This window comes from Spermophilus citellus (genome assembly GCF_964194105.1).
Source record: "Spermophilus citellus genome assembly, chromosome: 4".
NCBI classification, from domain to species: domain Eukaryota; kingdom Metazoa; phylum Chordata; class Mammalia; order Rodentia; family Sciuridae; genus Spermophilus; species Spermophilus citellus.
In genome coordinates, this window is record NC_138185.1 from 52,209,840 (window position 1) to 52,224,611 (window position 14,772).

Consider the following 14,772-nt stretch of genomic DNA (forward strand, 5'->3'; position numbering starts at 1 on the left):
AAAGCCCAGCAAGTATTCAGCTCATTTTCATTGCATCAAAATTAAAAAATGAAAAATATATTTATACAGAAATATATTTTTATAAAAACTATTTAGTATTCTATGAAGAGAATTTTCCAACAGTTTGTCAGGGTAATGGCTTGGTTTACAGCCTGCCCTTTCTTTCAGCAACTGCCCAGCTTTCACATCTCCTATGACATTATCTGGGAGCTGGAATTCTCATTCTGTTCTTTTCTGTCTAGGCTTTTCAGGCCTACTGTATCTCTGTTTTCACTGGCCTCCACACTTCTTCCCCAATAGCATCACCCTTCCCTATAATAAAGATTATATAGATTAATCTTAGCACTCACCAGAAAGAAACCCATATTTTATAAAATTCTATCTTGTAGTTATCCTTCTAAAACTGTCATTAATCTGAACACTCACATGATGCTGAAATGGAGTAATGTCTTGATTTTTACCTATCTGAAGATATCGAGTGTTTTGTCACACTATTGTCCCTACAGCACAGGCACAGGGAAAATGCTGCCTGGACGTGAGGATGGGAAAGACTTGTCCCCAGGAGTGGCCCATGTGAGCTGCAAAACAAGTACCATGAGAGGACACCTGGGGTCAGCTTCCAAATTCCAGGGGAAATCGGTAGGAAAAGAGAGAAAGAAGACTAGAGCTGGGTGAGATTAGAAGATCAGAAAGGTTTTCCAGTTTTTTATTTTATTTTATTTTATTTTATTTTAGTTACAGTTGGACACAATACCTTTATATTCATTTTTATGTGGTGTTGAGGATTGAACACAGCACCTCATGTGTGCTAGGTGAGCGTTCTATCACTGAGTCACAACCTCAGCCCCAAGGTTTTCCACTTTTGCAGAGTCATGGTCACTATCCTCCATAATAAAAAGTTTCATAAAAATCAAAAATCAAAACAAAACATTAGAGCCAGGCCCTCAGGGTATCTCCAGGACAACTAGCCCTACTTTATTCCTTATCTTAAATATAGAACAAAGGAGATTCCTCTGTAATTCTTCCCTCCTTGATTTACTTTTATTCTTCTACTCAGTACTAGATTCTACTAAGGGCCAGGAATGACAATTTTATTTTACCAATTATAAGGCAAGTAAGTGCTCAATGTCTTCACTTGACCCTGAACCTTAGATAAAGCACTGAATTTACAGTGAGACCAAAATTCTCCGAGACCAAAATCAAAGAAAGAATAAAAGAGGGGAAGAGAAGCTGATGTTGGTGAATACCCAAACAGAAGGAGTTTCTAAGTGACCTAAGAAATGAGTCAGTTATTTTGTAAAAAATGAAACCCTTATCTGTTGTTATGTAATAGTGCTTGTGACAAGAGACATCCAAAGCAGCTCTCTTTCTGAGTGACTCCACAAACATACAGCCTGCACAAGCAGGATCCAACCATAACACATGTGGTCCACAACTGTGCCTCATTCCTGGGAGGTACAGCCATGGCCAACAGGCCCTTCTGAGCTGTGGTACGGAAGGGCTCATCCTCTATCATGTCTGTGCATACAAGGAAGAAGCCCTAAGAGGAAAGCTAACACCTCAAATCTACTGACTGACTGAGTGAAATGCCTGCAACAACCATGACATGAAAAGGAAGAGCAAGCACATTTAAACTAACTCATGTATATTTTTCTCAAATGGCCAGTCCCAGCTCCAAAATATGAACTTTGTCATAGTCAAATGTGCACTTCCTCTCTTAGACCTGCTCGGCATATTCATAAACTCATCAGGTGGAGCCCCCAGAGATTGACTGTTGTCACAGACTAAAATACCCTAACATTCTTAAGAACAGCACACAGTTGGGCAGGAGGCAACCAGAGGTCAGCTCCACTCATTCTTGAGTCGAGAGGTAGAGGAACAATGGATTCTCCAAGGAAATGAGGTAGCAGGACTTGGGGTCCAAGTTCATCACTCTAGGAGGAGATCCTTCAAGCTCCTTTCATTTATGACCTGATTCTGGGTCTGATAACCCTCTCAGAAGCAGCCCAGCCCTCAGTCCCTGCACCAGGTTTGACATCAGGCAGCCTCTCTGGCAGTCCTCTGCCCTTTCTTTTTTGTTTTATACCGGGGATTGAAGTCAGGGGCACTTGACCACTGAGTCACATTCCCAACCCGATTTTGTATTTTATTTAGAGACAGGGTCTCACTGAGTTGCTTAGTACCTCACCGTTGCTGAGGCTGGCTTTGAACTTGCTATTCTCCTGTCTCAGCCTCCCCAGCCGCTGGGACTATAGGCAAGTGCCACAGCACCCAGCATCCTCTGCCCTTTCTTACTGCTCACTAACAGCTATGACAGCAAAGACAGTCTCTAATGTCCCACCAGAGAACACTGATTTTCACAGGCATTAGGTGGGGAATACTGGGGAATGGGAAGAAGACCCCCTTTAAAAACTGTAGCTAGTAAAACTCTTTTCTATACTCCTTGATCAGCAGTATCTTCCCCCCCCCCGCCCCCAGCAGTACAAAGGATTGAACAGGGCCCAGAATATGCCAGATTAAGTATTCTACCAAGGAACTACATCCTCAGCCCTTTTTATTTTATTTCAGTAAAATTTGTGATCCTCAAAAGCAGCTGGGCCTGGCTTAGCAGTGTATTCTACCATGGGCAGAGGAAAGAGAGATGATGGCAACCCACTATTGACAAACCATCAGGAAATGCTGTTCGCCTACATGCTGATTGTCTGGAATAGGTGAAATGTTTTCTGTTTACCCTGGTCAAAGCCGTTGCATCTGTAATAGTCCAGCGCCAGCTCCTCCACAGAGCACAGTACTGTGGTGGGGTCAGTAGTATCCCCAGACTCCATGACAAATACAGACTTGCCCATCCCACGCTGTGGGCACAGCCTGCCCGTGATGGTCACCTGGGACAGCAGCAGAAGAACATCCATTAGCTTCACTTCACCTCAAAGTACCTGTAAACCTGCCTGTAGAGTCCTGGGGATAAACCTTCCTAATGCTAAAGCTGTGCTTTTAACAGAGTACAAAGTGTGTGACCCACACTGGCACACCTATAAGGTTCTGGCCTTTGGAAAGCATCTGTCATGGGAGGAACTCTCCAGATCCCCCATTTCCAGGAGAAACCACCAGATGTTCTGAGCTCCTGCTCAAAAGTTCAATCACTTAATTCAGGTGTGACCACACCAGCTGACCCATTCTTATTGGGGAGAGAGTATTAGAGTGAAAATGGGAGCAATGGCCATGTCATTATCCAAAATGCACATTAGACTGTTCCATTTCCTAATGAAAATGCACACTAAAACTGTTCTTAGGTTGCTTTCAGTCAGAAAAACAAACAAACAAGTAAACGTGTTTAAATCCAAAGCACACAAAAAGGGCTGAGGAGGATGCTCAGTGGTAGAGCATGCACTTAAAACCGCAATACCCTGGGTTCAATCCAGTACTCAAGACAGACAAAGCACCCAAAGGAAACTACTTACATGTTTAACATCTTCGACAGCAATTTCTGGCAGCTGATGAAAGAGGTGCTTATACTTTTTACAGCTTGGAGACTCTCGCAGGCGCATGGCTCTCTGATAAAGTGAAAGACGGTGTCCTGTCCTTACCTCTGGATCTGCCAGCCCTTTAATAATGCACCTGATAGCCTAGTAAATAACATGTCACATATCAAGATCCTAAAAAACCCTATGGCAGCATCTACTAATTTAGCTTAACAGAGTAAGAAAATTTCACTACTAATTATTCAGTTTTACTAATATGCAAGTAAGCAAATAGCACTTCTAGAGATACAAACTATTTTCTTAGATCTTATTCTGATATTTTTAACATACAGATTAACTATAATCCTCATTGTTAAGTGCAGGAGCACAACCAGCATGTTATTCATTATTCATGGGGACACAACATCCCATGGCCCCTTCCTCACCAAGAGCATGCCCCTCAGGACATCCCTGTATCATGGGCTAGAAAAGAATTTAGAGGAACACTTGGGTCTATGGTTCTCAGAATTTCTTCTGGATGAGGGGCAGTGAAAGAAAATGTGTGTCCCACCCTTGATCTACAAAATGAGACGAATTCCACAACAGGCACCTAGGAAACTGACCAGTCAAAACTTCTAGGTGGCTCTCATGTAGAGTCAGAACCACACAGCTGGGCCCAATTCCTTATTTACAGGAAAGGTACCTAGAGTTTGGAGGAGTCTAACATGTTTCCCAAGGTTGTTCCAAGTTGGACAAATAAACAAAGAGAAATACTGAAAACTAGAAAAAGGTACCACTTTATTCCTGTTATGATGGGTGAAATCAGAAAATAACAAGCGTTGGCAAGGATATAGAGAAATTGAAATCCTTGTTCCTTGTTGGTGGAAATATAAAAACTGCAAACACTCTGAAGAACAGTTTGGCAGTTTCTGAAGCAAAAATAAAATTACCAAAATGACTCAAAAATCCACACCTAGGAATATCCCAAAAGAAATCAAAACAGGGACATAGACATACACTTGTACATGCATGTTCATGGGGGCATTATTAAAAACAGCCAAAAGGTGGAAGCAACCCAAGCATCTGTTTATAGGTGACTGGATAAACCAAAGGAGGTTTATATACAATTAATTATTTATAATTCAGCCATAAAAATGAAGTTCTGACATGCTGCAACATGGATGAAGCTTGGAAACATTATGCTAAATGAAATAATTCAGACACAAAAGGGCAAATATTGTGTGATTCAGCTTTTTTGAAATATACACAAGAGGCACATTCACAGAAAGTAAAGTGAGGTTTGTGGAAGGAGAAAACAGAGAATTTACATAATGATTACAGAGTTTCTGTTTGGAGTGATAGACACTAGAGTAGTGCTTGTACAACATGGCATAATCAATGCCACTGAATTGTACACTTAAAATTTGTTAAAATGACAAATTTTACATATGTTACATATCTTACAGTAAAAAAAAAAAAAATAAAAAAGAGAGAAAAGAAACTTAAATATCAGTGAAGGCTCGGGCCATGAGGAATTGAGGGGATAAAAGGAGTCAACAGTGAGAACGGGCCATCTGAGAGTGTTCTGTACCTTGGCAGGAGACAGCAGGCAGCAGAGGCCTGGAACAGGGAGGGAATAGCCAGACTAGCTCCACCCTGGCTCTGGGGCCCCTGGCTGGCCCCTGGCAATCTGCAAGAATAAGCACTCTTGCTAATGGCTTCTGCTCTAGGGACTGACATGAAGCACATAAGGAATAGTAACATGATCATGAGGCCTGTGAGTGTAGCCAGTGAGATTGCTGAGAAAGGTTAAAAGGAACTATAAGTTTCTTACTATCAATCAAAAATAAGCTCAGTAGCCTATGTGCCCCTGTGACTCTGAGGGAAGGCTCCTGTGAGCAGCACTGTGAACCAGGGAGAGAGCTGCAACATCCTTGAGCCTTTACTGTGAACAAAGAAAGCAGCAGCAAGAGCACAAGCTCTGTCTCTTTCACGCTTAGTGCTGGGCCAAGAGACGCCTTCTCTTGCTACTGTAGCCTCAAAGAACATTGGCAGGAAAGGGGGCACCATGCCCACCTCCACAACAAAACAGCTTCCAGTGGCTTTTCACAGGTACAAGGTACACAGGTAACAAGGCACTTTTTCAGTGGAAGGCAGCAAAAACACTACATCACAGTTCCACATTCCATGGCCAATTTTTTCCACTCCTGTATCACCCTGATTCATTTAATATGCCACTGGAAAAAACAAAACCTCCCAGAGGCACAGTCCCCTCCATTCAACTTGAATTCAGGCTGGAATGTAGACAGGGAGGGGGACCCGCAGGCAGCAACACAAAGAGCCACTGTTGTCGCCTGGCTCAGCAGCAGCAGCTCTGAAGCCCCACCCTGCTGGATATAGTGGCAGCAGAATCCCTCTACTTCCAAGTCCCCAAGATGCCAGAATAGGGAGCCCTGGTGCCCTCAAGAGGTGGTGGCCTGTTTACAGTTGAGACAACACATGTCCCAGGGGCACAGCAAAATACCTCACAGAAGTACAAAGAGTTACTCATAAAGCACTTGCAGTTAAGATAAGGAAAGTAACATTTCCATCAGGGCAACAAGCAAATAAAATCACTATTTCCAAAACAAAAACATTACCTTAGGTACTGGGGATGTAACTTCCTGAAAATGCTTGCATAGCATGAGTAAGGTTGTGGTTCCATCCCCAGCACCACAAAACAAAAACAAAACAAAACACACTGTCGTGAAGGCACCTGTTGAGGACTGATCATCTCCCTTGAGTTCTAGATCCTAACTCCTGAATCCCAACACAGTCCACTGTGAACCCATCTTCCAAATAATGGAAGAGAAGATAGCAGTCTCCTGTCTTTAAAGGTTGTGTTATTTCTACTTGGATTGGAACAAGTCAGACAAAGAATGTTAACAAAAAGAAATAAATATTCTATTTATATTCAGAATATAACAGGCTGGAGGTATAGCTGCGGGTATAGCTCAGTGGTAACTGCTTGCATAGTAAGTGCAAGGTCCTGGGTTTGACCCCCAGCACCAAAATGAATGGATAAAGTACTTAATAATTTGCCATATTTAAAAAACTCATTCAGAAGTAACAAAAGCATTGGGTATATTCTTGCATACCGGTTCCAAGCGCTTCAAGTGCTGGTGTAAGTTAAGAGCCAGTCGATCCCACCATCTGCCTCTGCTATCAGAGCAATAGATTTTCTGTGACAAAAGGTTTTCAAGTTCCTTAACAGCTTCCTATTGCAACAATAACAGAGAAAGCCCATTAGACTTAAAAAAAAAAAAAATCAACTTAATTTTATTTAGAAGACAACATGACTGTAAAGTATATTTATAATGCATATCTTTCTAAAGCCAAGGATCAGAGCTGACAGAAGAAGTGCTTGGAGATGCCCTTCTGCAGTAGACATGAATTCCCTGAAGTTTCCTTGTTTTACAGACAGGTCCTCTACGGGCTAGCACTGAGTTTTTGGTGGTCGTGGGTACCGAAGGTCATTCTTCTTCAAGTCACACTGGCCAGCACAGAAGCAGACACACTATGCCGGGCTGAAAAACTTACATACGTATGGGAACCCAGCAGGTCAGAGGACCCACAGAAAGAGGAATTTAAGGCAGGCAGGCCGGTGATAACGGATGTGCTCATCCAAACACTCCACTTCAATAAGAAAACTCTCTGGTCAAGATATATGTAGACTCTTTAGTCATTCTTTTTTTTGGGGGGGTGTGGGTAGGGGCAGCAGGTACCAGGGATTGAACTCGGGGGCACTCAACCACTGAGTCACATCCCCAACCCTATTTTATATTTTATTTAGAGACAGGGTCTCACAGAATTGCTTAGTATCTTACTCTTGCTGAGGCTGGCTTTGAACTAGCAATCCTCCTGCCTCAGCCTCCCAAGCCGCACCACCACATCCAGCTCTTAGGTCATTCTTAATTTTCTGTGGTTCGTATCTCTTTCAAACATGTAATGTTTACCCCAGAAAAATACAAAACTCCTGTATACATGCAATTCTGGGGTTCACAGATGCCCTAAAACTCATCATTGATACTATTTGAGATTCACAGATCCCAGGTTAATACCCAGCTTAGTATATCCTCTTCACAAAAACATCATTCTTCAACAAAAATATCAAGTACAACAAAAGGGAGCTCTGGCAACTTCACTATGTTTAGTATGAAAACCCAATCAAGTTTCTGATTTGTAACTGTAGATTATTTTCAGACAATCCATGGCACCTGACAGGGAAGCTTAAGGAGACTTGAGAGTTCCACCTCAGTGATTTGGGGAAATCTCCCAAGTCCAAGTCTTGCACAAAGTCCTGAAAGAGATTGAGTCGTAGGCTGTAGAGACTTGTCCATGATCCCTACTGGGCTTTGTCCACGACCATTCCAGTACAGTGACTCATTAACTCACGAGCAAACAAAACAGCTGTTGGTCTTCAGCTGTCCTCTTTCTACTAACCCGAGAGACAGCAGGTTACTTACATTAAACACTCTCATTGTGTTACTGTGTGATGACCATGTATGCAGCAAAGCAGAGAGCCTAGCAGGTTTCCTTCACGTTTATTGCTGCCATCTCAGAATAGGGTAGGGGAGGGACTGGTGCTCTAACCTCATACATGTGAAGTCTCTGCAAGATTTCAACAGTCCGAGACAAAATCCTTGTATATATCCACCCGACAGTAAAACACCGAAGAAAGACTGGTAACTCCTCATGGTATCTAAAATAAAAATGTATACCAGTAGTTTTAGTTTATTTGTTATATAGAATTATAAGTGAAAAGCAGATCAAATTCCTATATTATTTTTTATTTTGTTCTTATCCTAGGGATATGAACCCAGGAATACTCTACTACTGAGCTGCAACCCCAGCCCTTTCTATTTTTTACTTTGAGACAGGGTTTCACTAAATTGCTGACGTTGGCCTTGAACTTGGGATCCCCTTGCTTCAGCCTGAGTAGCTGGGATTCTAGGTATGTGCCACCATACTCAGCTGAATTCTTGTCTTTTAAGTATTCTAAAATTGTATATAATTTCTTACACCACAAACCTACATTCTCATAACTAGTCACCCTATCCCAGGTCACTCAGATGGCAGACAGAGATGAGAACAATATGTAATATTCTAAATCAAGGTCAGCAAACCCCAGCCCACAGGCCAAACCCAGGGCCAACTCCCTAATTTTCTAAGCTAAAATGGCTTTTACCTTTTTAAAAAATATATATTATAAAATGTATTTTGTATTTCCTTTTCTGTATGCATTGCTATTACCTATTTTTGTTTTTAACCGACACATAAGCCCACAAAAACTGTACAAGTTAGTGGAGTACTATGTATTGTTTCGGTGACCATGTAAAATCAGGTTAAACATACCTATCTCTTCAAACATCAATTACCTGTTTATGAAAAACACATTCAAAATCCTTCTAATTTTTTGAGATGAACGTTCAAAATTTCTTTCTTTTCTTTTTATAGTTGTAGATAGATGGACAGAATGCCTTTATTCTACTTGTTTTATTTTTATGTGGTGCTGAGGATGAAACCTAGTGCCTCATGCATGCTAGGCAAGAGTTCTGCCTCTGAGCTACAGCCCCAGCCCACAATCATCGTTTTCTTTATCAAGCTACTTCTTACTGCTATCAAACTATAACTTAGTACCCCTTGGTCAACTTTTCTCCAGTCCTTCCTCCTCCTAGAATTTTACCATTTTAAATAAAATACACCAAAAGGAGAATAATACTCCAAGGCATGTGAAAATTAACATGGAACTCAAATTCCAGTGTCCACATATACAGTTTTCTAGAATACAGCCATGCTCATTCATTTCTTTCTCTCCAGTACCTGTTTCTACACAATGGCAGAGTAAAGTCGCTACCACACAAAATCAAAGCCTCGGTATGAATTCTCTGGCCTTTGGTAGAGGAAGGTTCTCAGTCTGTTCTACAGTAATCTAACTTCCTGACTATGATTTTCATTATGTTTCCTAAATGTTTTTCTGAAAGAGGCACTGAGTAAACCTAATTATTTTCTGATCACCATACAACAATAAAGGAAAACATTTCTTAATAAATACCAAAGATGTTTAAAATTTATTAAACTAAACAATAAAAGATCACGCTTTGTGCTCTTGGAACTTTCAGTGCTCACTTACACTGTCTTGAGTTTTCACTGCAAAAACCTACCTATTACATGCCACATCTCTGTCCTGCTGCTGGTTTCCCTATCATTTAAATTCAGCTCTCTGATACTCAGGGAAGCCAACACGCTTAAAGATGGCAAGCTAAACACTGAGTAAGTATTCACTTGAATGTCTATTGTTCAAGGATCTGAGTTATATAAAATTTGCTTAACTCTTCATGGGGAAAACATTCAAAATCCAGTAGAAACTTACAGCTCTACCCTGGTTTGACCAAAGACCAACTGGAGGATAATATTCATGAATAAAATTACCTTGAGTAGTTGGAACAAAATGATCAACAATAAATTTTGGCAGGTATCTTAAAAAAAAAAAATCTTGCTAAAGGTCTGGCTCAGTGGTAGAGCTCTTGCTTAACATGTGAGGCCCTGAGTTCCATTCCCAGCACTGAAGAAGGAGGAAAAAAAAAAACTCTAACCTTAGGGAAGGGTGGTTTTTCAGTTTGTTCCAATCCCTTTTTGCACTTTGAGAGAGCTCCTTAGCTTCTTCCCAGTTCCCACTGGCCATCGCGGTAGAAATGTCACTCAGCATGTGCGCAGCTGCTGCATATCTGGGGAAAAATGCCATCCAAATTTCAAATGTTAAGGAGTGTTTCCATAAAAATTACTGCATCCTAGCTGCTAGATCTAACTCTGAAGGATAAAAGTGTGTTTTGTTAAAATGTGAAGGTTATTTAAATTTTATTCTAGCACTAATTTAACATAACTGGAAAGGCCCTAAAGAACTGATATAGGCTGCCCAATTTACACTGTATGATTACATAATACATTTCACTGTATAAATGTGATGTGATATCAATCAGTTCATCATTCCTATGTTTTGAGACTCTTCCATTCATTCAACAATTTGGCAGCCATCAAATAAACACATAATTGACTTCAGAATTATAAGAAGTTGTCAATTTGATAATTTAATCATTTGTAGTCAAAGGTAGCCAGAGGCATGCATTCCAAGTTAAGAGAATTACTTAGAGGTTGGGGTTGTAGCTCAGTGGTTGAGCGCTTGCATAGCATGTGTGAGGCACTGGGTTTAATCCTCAGCACCACATAAAAATAAAATAAAGGTATTATTTCCACCTACAACTAAAAAATAAGTGTTAAAGAAAAAGAGAATTACTTAGATTATTTCGAATATAACTAGGAATTCACTGTAGGAGACAGCAATGCTGAAACTTTATAACACCATTTAGCTGAAAAAATATGACTTTTCATCACTTTTCTAGATATCAAAATTAAAAACATTTGACCAGTGGATTCCATAGCACTTTTGGGTACATATTCACTGTATTTGACTCATGTCTTAAAGCATGTAGTACCAGTATGTACAAACACTACACATTAAGAGGAAAGGAAAATGACTCCAAATGTAAAAATCTGCTTACAAACTCTTAAATCTAATAATTTCATGACTTTGCAAATGGATAATCCTGAGGTGAAAAAAAAAAAAAAAAAAACAGAAATCAAAACCTGCTTGATCCATACTCCAATTCCAAGAGGCCACCTGAAATCAACCCTGTCAAACTTCACCCATCTCCTTCCATCAACACCAGGCCAACCCTTGTCACCATCTGGACTCATCATGTGGTGCCTATCACTTATCGGACTCAAACTGGAACTGCTAAACTGGGAACAGCATTCTCCTTCACATCCCCAGGTTCTTCCCTCTACCCTGCCTTCTTACACAGGACACTCCAATGGTCTCAACTCAGGGCTGGGACACATAGATGAGTCCCTTCCACTGACTTCGAATCCCAAATCATTCTCCTACACACTTGGAAACCCACATTCCTGGGAGGTCCCCTGCCTCCCTTAGGGCATGTGACTCCTGGACAGATTATCTTCTACCATTTTCTGAAACTGCTACCTACTTCCTTTCTCTACCTCCGTGTTTCCTATAACAATGGCCTGGTGACTTTGACATCAATGAGGGCAAAGAGCACTCTTAGATCCTAGACCTTCTCACCAATAATCCTTTTTCCACCTGTCTTCCACTGCCAATGTGCCAACAGCTGTAGAGACTTCTGTCTCCAATCTACATGTCATCCTCAAAAACCTTGACTTTCAGCATTTAATCCACTAAGCAAGACCCACCCCCCACAAAGCTTTCCAGCTCATTTACTGCTGATAATTCCTCCCACTCTCTAAGACCATAGCTGGTACTCCGACCATCATTATCCATCAGTCACAGGTCTCCTGTCCTTACAGCCTGCATACCCAACCAGAGCATATTAGCCTAGCTCTCCCTGAGAAACATGCCTTGTTTACCTGGGCCACAGTCATGGTGTGCACACTGACCACTTCCTCATAGCCTGGGCCCAGGGCTCTGAATGTTGCTGAAGAAAATACATAACCAGGCTGACTGGTTTTGCTTGACTCATAACCACAGATTTCATATAAGCACTTCCTTCCTCAGCTTATCTACCTGCTCCCACCACCAAGGTCAAACTAGCCTCTCTGTGGCTTCTCTTGCTCCCCTCCATTGGACGCTTTGGTTAAAAACAGGAAATGGATTGGCTACCTGCCTAATCTCTTCTACAGCTTCCCACTGCTCAGAGAACAGATTCAGTCTATTCACTAGAGCTTAGAAGCTGAGTATCCTCTGACCCCTGCAATCCTGGTCCGTAAGTAACCTCCCCTTGCACAACTGACCTCTCCCCACACCTCTGGAGCCTTAGCCAGAGACCTCTGGAATTTCTCCAACTCAGCCAGTTCTTTTCTGCCTGAAGGCCTGTGTATACACAGCTCACCTCATCACCTAGAAGCAGGGATCCAGACTCTTATAGTTTAAATATAAGGTTTCCTCAAAAAGTTCATCTGTGAGATAATGCAGGAATGTCCAAAGGTGAAATGCATTATGAGAGATGCAATCTAATGGTGGATTGATCCACTGATGGATTTACTGGGTGGTAACTTTAGAGAGGTAGGATGTAGCCAGAGAAAGTAGTTTACTGGAGGTCTAACTTTCAGGTATATATTTCATCCTTGGTGAGCGGGCCTCTTTCTCTGCTCCTAGTTGCCATGTCCTGAGCTGTTTTCATCTACCTTGCCCTTTTGCCATGATGTTCTGCCTCATCTCATACCTAGGGCTATAAATTGAGCCATCAATATACTGAAACTTCTGAAACCATAAGCCAAAATAAGCTTTTCCTCTTCTAATTGTTTTTATCAGGTTTTTTAATCTCAGTGATGAAAAAGCTGCCTGAAACACAGACCCTGACATGCCTACCTCCTCTCTATTCTTATGTCTTATTTTCCAGGGTCACGTTCCAGGCCCCCCCCCCACACACACACACACACACACACACTCTCTCTACAAAGTAGAATTCTCCTCAATTGTCAGGGCACTTTTCACACACTACAGTTATTCTGTTTACTACCTATCTCTCCAGGGAGATGTAACCCCATGATGACAGCAACCCCACCTTGTTCACTGCTGCAATTCCACTACTCAGGGACATAACAGATTTTTAACACTCAACCCATTTTTACTGAATAAACGAGGATCAATTATTTCATGTACAGAAATGAGCAGAAAGGGTTCCCAGGCCACATGTCAAATTACCAGCTACTATATAATATGACCTCTTCCTGAAGTCAATTAAATCTGATTTTATTTATCATGCTAAGGCCCTCTTCATAAGAAAGAGAATTTTAGTTATTTTATTACAACATACCTACTTTCTAGAAGGAATAGGAGATGGCTTATTTCTCCAACCTAGTCCTCTGACTTATGAACTTGTCAACTATGGTTTTGTCAATCACAGGACTAAAAAGCAATTCTCATAGATATAACAGTAAGAATGACAATTACAATAATAACTAACATGTACTAAGTATTTTGCAAAGGTCAGGTGGTGAGCACTTTATGTGTGTCCGCATATATCTGTAAGAATATACTATTATTCTCCCCATTTTACAGACAAGTATGCTTGTCTGAGTGGTTTCACAGATCATGAATATAGTGAAACTGAAACTTAGCTTCAAAGTACAGCGCCTCATAAAAGGGAAAAGCACAAAGCCACTAATAACAAAAAAGGTAAAAAGACGTAAGATAACTGAAGGTAGAGTAAAGGAAATAGCCATGTTAAAAGATCTGGCTAAGAGCTGGTCATGGTGATGGGAATGTATAACCCCAGAAGCTAGGGAGGCTAAGGCAGGAGGATGTGGCTCAGTGGTTAAGCACCGTGGGTTCAATACCAGTACCAAAAACAAAAACAAAGATTTGGCTAAGAAAGTTCCATTTGAACCCAAGTAAGATATTAAGCTTTCTAACAGCTAAGGCAAAATAGGCTAAAATCAGTTTATACTAAACTGATTAAAAACTAATTAAAAACTGAAATTGTTAAATAATTTCAATAACTTACTTACCCTCCCTGCTTTTGGTAATGCTGGGGATAGAACCCAAGGTCTCATGCACATTAGTCAAAACTTCACCACTGAGCTACATCCCCTCAATAACTTACTTTTTCCTCAATAACTTACTTTTTAAAGCACATGGCTATTCTAGACAACACTTAAAAAACTTTCTCAAAAACAATATCTGAATCAATTCAGTTAACTTTGAGTCATAAATCTTAAATAAAGAATCAAAAGTGACATTTTAAAATGCAAAAAAATTTTTATATACAAGTTGTTTTGTTTTTTGTTCTTTTTTGTTTTGTTTTGTCTATAAAACCTTTTATCAACCCCTACTTTTGCTGATCAAACCAAATTTTCACTAAAACCATGTACTAACAAAAATTAGTGAAAAAGTTATTATCAGCTTTATCTGAAGTGTTATTCCTAGGAAAACATTCATTTTCCACTTATTCATACTAACAACATATTCACAAGGCAGGTTTGTTTAAAAGTCTGTATTAAAAAATTGCTTCCTGCCAAAACTATTTGGGAACATAAGTCAGGGAAAATTTTTGTAGCTCTAACTAAAAACACATTGTTTTTGGCAACCATAACCTAAGCACATTTCTACATTCTCCCTGAACATTAGAAATGCATGTAAGTAAGGCAAAAACTAAAAAAGGAAAACTTCAAAATGGTTTTGGCTATGAACTTAAATGTTTCTACTTTGGCTGGAAGGAAAAATAATAAAATCTATTAA

At 40.5% G+C, this 14,772-nt stretch overlaps 1 protein-coding gene across 2 annotated transcripts in view; it reads right to left on the bottom strand.

The window, feature by feature from the left end:
- Positions 1–14,772, bottom strand: part of FAN1 (FANCD2 and FANCI associated nuclease 1) — a 35,961-nt gene that overhangs the window by 12,736 nt on the left and 8,453 nt on the right. For both annotated transcript variants that reach the window (XM_081291245.1, XM_081291244.1), the window contains exons 6-10: positions 10,094–10,225; positions 8,091–8,199; positions 6,596–6,715; positions 3,459–3,623; positions 2,732–2,882 (exon numbers count right to left, since the gene is read on the bottom strand). In XM_081291245.1, coding sequence (XP_081147371.1) covers positions 2,732–2,882; positions 3,459–3,623; positions 6,596–6,715; positions 8,091–8,199; positions 10,094–10,225 — 677 coding nt within the window. The remainder of the gene's footprint in view (positions 1–2,731; positions 2,883–3,458; positions 3,624–6,595; positions 6,716–8,090; positions 8,200–10,093; positions 10,226–14,772) is intronic.